This window comes from Elephas maximus, chromosome 2, assembly GCF_024166365.1.
Source record: "Elephas maximus indicus isolate mEleMax1 chromosome 2, mEleMax1 primary haplotype, whole genome shotgun sequence".
In the NCBI taxonomy this organism is placed as follows: domain Eukaryota; kingdom Metazoa; phylum Chordata; class Mammalia; order Proboscidea; family Elephantidae; genus Elephas; species Elephas maximus.
The window spans coordinates 69,819,858-69,827,583 of NC_064820.1; the positions used below are offsets into that span (position 1 = coordinate 69,819,858).

General features: G+C 39.0%; 1 protein-coding gene across 3 annotated transcripts in view; it reads left to right on the forward strand.

Annotated features, from left to right (window-relative positions):
- Positions 1–2,892, forward strand: part of CWC27 (CWC27 spliceosome associated cyclophilin) — a 255,184-nt gene extending 252,292 nt beyond the window's left edge. For all 3 annotated transcript variants that reach the window (XM_049864413.1, XM_049864420.1, XM_049864428.1), the window contains one exon: positions 2,283–2,892. In XM_049864413.1, coding sequence (XP_049720370.1) covers positions 2,283–2,445 — 163 coding nt within the window. In that variant the 3' untranslated portion in view covers positions 2,446–2,892. The remainder of the gene's footprint in view (positions 1–2,282) is intronic.
- Positions 2,893–7,726: the final 4,834 nt, after the last annotated feature.

Genomic DNA, 7,726 nt, shown 5'->3' on the forward strand with positions numbered 1-7,726 from the left:
GTAGGGGTCTGGGTTCCCCATGAACCCAGGACAGTCTTGCTAGTCTTTTAAACTTGTTTCTCATCAACAGTGATAAACAATTTCTAAAGAGTACACTTCCTGGGGAATGTAGCACAGATTGTAAGAAGTGTTGAAGAAAAAGACTACCTCTCAATATCTGAAACAAAAGGCTTAATTGGTTTTTATTGAAGTAAAGAAGAGCTGTGCTTGTTAGACACAGTCTCTCCAAGCAAAACAGGCTGCAAATCTTGTATAGAATTTTGGGTCAGGAATTGTTTGGAGGTTGACATCAGCCTCAGAAGCACTGTTATGGAGGACAGACTGTTGTTGATTATCTGACTTCCAGAAACACATTTACTGGAATGAGTCTGCCACTGAATGGCCCGCTTTCAAAAGCATGAGGCTGGTTAGTTGGCTTTCACAGTTGTACTCATTGACTTGCGTTGCCATTGATCATTTAGACCAAGGTGAGTCATCATTAATTGATTAAATCCAGTTTGATTCTGTTTCATGCTGGTTCTAGTTGTTGCCTATTACCATGGCTGTAGAACAGTCAGCCTTTTTTTAGGAGTTGGGGAATGTTTTATTCTGAGAAGTTAGTACGTCAGCACTGTAGGAATATGAACCAAAACCAAAACCCAGTGCCGTCGAGTCGATTCCGAGTCATAGTGAATATGAAAGCACAAGAAAATCAGGGTCTAGTGAATCTATTTAAATCAGCAATTATTGTGTGGTGCATTTTGGAAATAAGGTGTTTAGTAAAGCAACACTAGTGTAAAAAGTCAGCAGTTCTTATATGTAATATGGCATATTCATGTATTGAGATCAGTTATGAAATTTGATGCAAATAGCATATTATTAATATCAAAGTATGTGAATGTGATTTACCTCATTTAGTAAATTAAAACAGATCCTATGTCACCCATGTAATAATATCACCTGCACTCACTGCATCCCAATAAGCTTTCTGGAGTGGGATGGAAAGGGGTGGACATGGTGCATGAGCCTCTACTTGTCAGTCAAGGTGAGCAGCAGCTACTAAACCCCTACTAATTGTAGTATCACTAATACTGTAACATTTTATTTGTCTCCCAAGATCTTTTTAAAATTCTTAAAAATCTGGGTATATCCATAAGAGTTAATTGCACAAGTAAACCTCATCCATCATATTTGTGCTACTGCAGGGCAAAAGAGTGGGGAGAGCTCTGCTAGGACACACTGCCCAGATCTCTGCTTATAGACAGAAAAGTAAATTAACGTCATGTTTGGGTTTCGTCTGAAAGCTACAGTGGGCATACAGTGGGCATATAGGGAGTGTTAATCCTATAAGCAATTTAGCCTTATCTGCTGTGATACAGAAAAGTGCTGGGTTAGTCCATAAAAACATTGTTTAAATAACTAGTGGGGGAAAGACTTAATAGTTTTGTTTTGTTTGTACAAAAAATAAACTTTTCTCTTTCCAGACTCATTCAACTGCCCTGTAATCTGGTCTTTTGACTTCTTCCCTATTTATTCTTGACACCTCCGGATGGGGACACAGCTAATCACTTATATATCCCGCTGTGGCCAGGGATAGCCAACTTAGGACTCCTTAGGATTCAAGCACATGTTGATACCTTACGACCAGTAAGAGGCTGATAAAGCAGGAAGGGCAGGACGGCTGCATTTGTTGTAATCAACAGTAAGAGGAGGAAATTCATCTGTGGAGTCCAAAAGCTTAGTTTCCTTTAATATGGACGAAGAAAAAAAAATTAAAAACCCAGGATATTCCCAGAAAGGGGGGTCATAACATCATTTTGGCATCACATTTAAATTTCCTTAGAGTATTCCCTACTTTTGACCCATTTAACTGCTGGAAAAATAAATTCAATTAGGACTGCATTATTTTAGGGTTTTTGCTCTGCACCCTGGCTCCCTCTGGCTAAATGAATGTGCTCCTTGAGGGAAGCTTAGTGCTCTCTTATTATAGTTTAAGGAACACTTCTGGGTAGAACTCTTTTAACCTCCCATTAGGGTAGGAACTTCAAGTGAAGACTGAGGCAAAAATCATATTCACTACTAGAAATACAAACCAGCAGAACAAGCTCCAGGCCTGTTTTTCAAATTCAAGTGTTTTCTAAGAAGTAGGTATCCATGTGATATAAGTACTAGTAAACAATAAGCCCATCTCGGTGTACTGTACCCTTAGAGTTGCAACTTACTATGCCAAGGATAGTGCAGTGTAGAATTTCTGCTTTCAGTTCTCATGCCAAAATCACTGAACTCTCTCTCTCCTTCTTTAGGATGTCACACGTACTTCAATTTGAGGACAAAAGCAGAAAAGTCAAAGATGCAAGCATGCAAGACTCAGACACATTTGAAATCTATGATCCTCGGAATCCAGTGAATAAAAGACGAAGAGAAGAAAGCAAAAAGCTCATGAGAGAGAAAAAAGAAAGAAGATAAAATGAGAGTAAGGATAACCAGAACTAGCCGGAAACGTGCTTGTAATAACTAGCCTTCTAACAGCCATTGTTCCCAACAGCGTCACTTAAGGGTGTGAAAAGAAGTATTTTTGAACCTGTTGTCTGGTTTTAAAAAACAATTACCTTGTTTTGTAAATTGTGGGATAACATAAGCAAATGCTTTCGGTTACTGGTTCATGCTCTTTTCTCCTAATTGATCTTTTCAATAGCTAAATCCAAAATAAAATCACTTTGCTTCCAGTTTATATGTTAACCATTTTCAGGCTGTACAAGCCTGTTTGTGTCCTTTTTCCCTAAAATCTGGCTTCCTATTCAAGTTTTATAAGTTTTTAGAGAGAGAATTTGAGGGATCCCCTCCCCCACCCCAGCATTCTGTTACCATAATGCTAACTTAAATATAATAAAAACTATGTAATATAAAGATTGATTTGTTTTGTTTTGCATGTAAATATCTGAGCTCGGCCAGACTGGTAAGATTCAATAGCTTTATGCCTTAAATCGTGAGGAATCCCCAAGTGAATGGTCACACCTCCATCCAGGCCAACACCTTGGTTTTACAGAGGCAGCCCAGACACTCCAAAGAGTCTAAGAAACATCAGCCAGCTGACTGCCTGGCACCAGGTCACCTGCCCACTCCCCTGCCCTTCTCAGCACAGCACGAGCAAGAGCACACACAGAGAGCTCCTTGCAGCACTCATTAAGAATGTAGCCTTCAGGGGCAATCATTCATACCGAATGTTTGCTATGTCTTACCTATATCTATCAATTTACTCTAAAATCTGAATGCGGTAATGATACAACAAACTAATGTTCAGCTACCTGACAAACCTCACCTGCTACATCTTTTCAGCTAGCGTCTCATCAGCTCTGTCTTTCAAATGTATTATAACAGGCTTTCTCTAGAGCACCGGATAGTGCTGCTGCTACACTGCAGCAGCAGCAGCATCTCCTGCGGGCATGTTAGAAGTGCAGAGTTTTATCCCAGCCACCACCCCGCCCCACTACTGAACCTGAAACTTGGGACCTGGAGGGCTTCTTAAGGATTTGTGGGCCTCACTGCTGATGGTTCATATCTAATAAAGGAGCCCTGGTAGCATAATTGTTGGGAACTCAGCAACTAACAGTAAGTTCAAACCCACACAGCGGCTCTGCAGGAGAAAAGCCCTGGCAATCTGCTCCCATAAAGACTACAGCCTAGGAAACCCTGTGGGGCAGTTCTATCTGTCATATAGGGTCCCTGTGAATTACCAACTCATGACACACAATGACAGTGAAGTTAAAGATGTGCAAATCCAATGACCCACAAATTCTAATCCTAGATAAAAAAAAAATTTTTTTTTTTTAGATACTCTAAAAAAAATTCCATACATTGATCAGAGAGATCTGTAGTACAGTTCAAGCCCCTGCTTAGAATTTGCATTTCAACCTAGATATACTGAATCAGAATCTACAGTTTAACAACATTCCCAGGTGATTCTTACGTATAACTTCCTGGGAACTCATTAGAAATGCAAATTCTCAGCGGGAATTTGAACTGGACCAAATCAGTTCAAAGCCCTGCCTGTAGTAAGATATGCACTGAAGCATCAACCAAAGAATGGAGAAATAAGTTGTTTTATTATCCATACTATGGAATACTTTATGGTATATGTATCAGCATATCTTAATGTGAGAAAAGAAAACCATCTATATAAAAATTTAAAACAACACATCATTATATATTGTTTATGGATATACACATATAGAGCAGAAGCATAAAAACATATGGGAATAATGGTTACCTCTGAGGGGGAAGGTTCACTTGATTTGTAATGTTTTATGACTTAAGTACTCATTTCTCATATTCTCTATACATTTTGGTATGCCTGAAGTATTTCATGATTTTCGTGTTTATGATCATACCTAGAACCCAAAATGAGAAGACAGAAGGACTCTTACCACTGACAACATTTTATTTTTTGCTTCAGGAAGGAGGAGAAAATTTCAAAAAGAAGGAGGGAGACAGGATAGAGGTGCTCTGGGGAAATGTCAGCCCACTCAAATATAGGTGATCAGGCTTAAAGTCACCAAAAGATAAGCCAACGTTTGGAGGGTAGGCCCTATTGTCCCCTCACCACAAGGGCTGGTAATATCAGTTACAGTCCCAGATAGTCACAAAAGAGCATATTGTTTTCCAAAATGGCTCTGATTGTGTTGATGTACCCTATTGGTTTTCCTATCATGCCTCTTAGAATGTGTTCATCTTTGCCAGTACAGTATTATCCCAAGAACAGATGGAACCATAGGCCTGTAGGGTACAAGTAAAAATGATGAGACCTTGTCTCACTTAGTTTGGACATGCTATCAGGAGGGACCAATCCCTGGAGAAGAACATCATGCTTGGGAAAGTAGAGGGTCGGCAAAAAAGAAGAACCTCAAAGATATGGATTGACACAGTGGCTACAACAATGGGCTCAAACATAGCAACGACTGTGAGGATGGCACAGGACCGGGCAACGTTTCATTCTGTTATACATAAGGTCGCTATGAATTGGAACTGATTAGATGGCACCTGACAACAACAAAAAGGTAACTGAAGGACAAAATTAAAAGCTCAGGTTAGTGGCATGCTCCCCATCCTGCTTCAACAGCAAGATCAGATTAAAGATCTGAGATTCCACTGAGATCAGAATCTTGCCAGAAGAATGTCACCATGATTATAAAATTTACTTTGTACTTAACTGTTGTTGTTAGGTGCTGTCGAGTTGGTTCCAGCTCATAAAGACTCTGTGTACAACAGAATGAAACACTACCCAGTCCTGTGCCATTCTCACAATTGTTGTTCTGCTTGAACCCATTGTTGCAGCCACTGTGTCAATCCATCTCCTTGAGGGTCTTCCTCTTTTTTGCTTACCCTCTACTTTACCAAGCATGATATCCTGCTCCAGACACTGATCCCTCCTGATAACATGTCCAAAGTATGTGAGACAAAGTCCCACCATTCTTGCTTCTAAGGAGCATTCTGGCTGTACTTCTTCCAAAACAGATTTCCTCGTTCTCCTAGCAGTCCATGGTATGGTCAATATTCTTCGCTAACACTATAATTCAAATGAATTCTTTGGTTCTTATTCATTGTCCAGCTTTCACGTGCACATGAAGTGATTCAAAACACCATGGCTTGAGCCAGGCACCCTTAATCCCTAAAGTGACATCCTTGCTTTGTAACACTTTAAAGAGGTCTTTTGTAGCAGATTTGCCCAGTGTGATGTGTCATTTGATTTCTTGACTGCTGCTTCCATGCTCATGGAGTGTGGATCCAAATAAACTGAAATCCTTGTAAACTTCAATCTTTTCTTCATTTATCATGATGTTGCTTATTGGTCCAGTTGTGAGTTTTTGTTGTTATTGTTGTGAAGGTGTAATCCATACTGAAGGCTGTAGTCTTTGATTTTCATCAATTAAGTGCTTCAAGTGCTCTTTCAGAAAGCAAGGTTGTATAGTCTGTATATCACAAGTTGTTAATGAGTCTTATACTCCAGTCCTGATGCCACGTTCTTCTTCATATAGTCCACCTTCTCGGATTATTTGCTCAGCATACAGATTGAATAAGTATGGTGAAAGGATATACCCTGACATGCACCTTGCCTGATTTTAAACCACACAGTATCCCTTGTTCCGTTCAAACAACTGCCGCTTGGTCTGTGCACAGGTTCCTCATGAGCACAATTAAGTGTTCCAGAACTCCCATTCTTTGCAGCATTATCCATTATTTGTTATGATCCACACAGTCAATGCATCTGCATAGTCAGTAAACAGGTAAACGTCTTTCTGGTATTCTCTGCTTCCAACCAAGATCCATCTGACATCAGCAATGATACCCCTCAATTAAGTCCTGAATCTGGCTTGAATTTCTGGCAGTTCTCTGTCAATGTGCTGCTGCAACCATTTTTGAGTTATCTTCAGCAAAATTTTCCTTGTTTGTGACATTAATGATACTGTTCGATAATTTCCACATTCTATTGGATCACCTTTCTTTGGAATGGGGCACAAATATGGAACTCTTCCAGTTGACTTGGCCAGGTAGCTGTCTTCCAAATTTCTTGGCATAGACGAGTGAATGCTTCCAGCGTTGCATCCATTTGTTGAAACATCTCAATTGGTATTCCATCAATTCCTGGAGACTTTTTTTTTTCACCAATGCCTTCAGTGCAGCTTGGACTTCTTCCTTTAGTACCATCCATTCTTGATCATATGCTACCTCCTGAAATAGTTGAACGTCAACCAATTCTTTTTGGTACAGTGACTCTATGTATTCCTTCCGTTTTTGATGCTTCCCGTGTCATTTAATATTTTCTCTCTAGAATCCTTCAATATTGCAGCTTGAAGCTTGAATTTCTTCTTCAGTTCTTTCAGCCTGAGAAATGCAGAGCATGTTCTTCCCTTTTGGTTTTCTATCTCCAAGTCTTTGCACATTTCGTTATAATAATTTATTTTGTCTTCTCGAGCCAGCCTTTGAAATCTGTTCAGCTCTTTTACTTCATCATTTCTTCCTTTCACTTTAACTACTTGACATTCAATAGCAAGTTTCAGAGTCTGTTCTGACATCCATTTTGGTCTTTTCTTTCCTTTAACGTCCTCTTGTTTCTTCATGAACTTAACTAGATAATAGCAATAACAATGTTTTTAAAAAGCTTGAAAATATAAATTATCTGTTAAATGTTCTATAAAATGTGCTCATAGTAAAGTCTTTAGAAAGACAAAGGAATGTGTTTGAACTGTGTGAATTGTTAAAAAAAAAAATTTTTAAAGACAAAAAAAAAGAAAACGTGAGAAATTAGCCTTTAAATTTCATTCTAATTTTATATTTATTTGAGTTTATTTTTCTCTTTTGTGTCTTTCCCTGGCAATTATCCTGCAACATAAAGTCTGTTAGAATTCTTGTTCATCATTGACAATTCTGGACAATCTAGACAGCAAAGAGGACAATCTTTCCAAGCAATTTTTCTTCTCATTTTCTGACAAAAATTTTTAACTTTGGCTGAAGCTGTTGGCAAGGTGAAAGTTAAAACTGACCCACCTAGACCTCTCCTTTTTCAATAGGTAATTGAAGTAAATACAGATCTCACTAGACTTTTTAATAGCGTAATGTCAAATTGCACATCATCACATGCCCTTAGCTCTCTGTATACTCTGAGACCACACAGTCGGTAATGCATCTAAAAATGGGGACACCATAGAACAAGGTCATTAAAAAGTGTGAGGAGATGAGTGGTTTGCTGCTG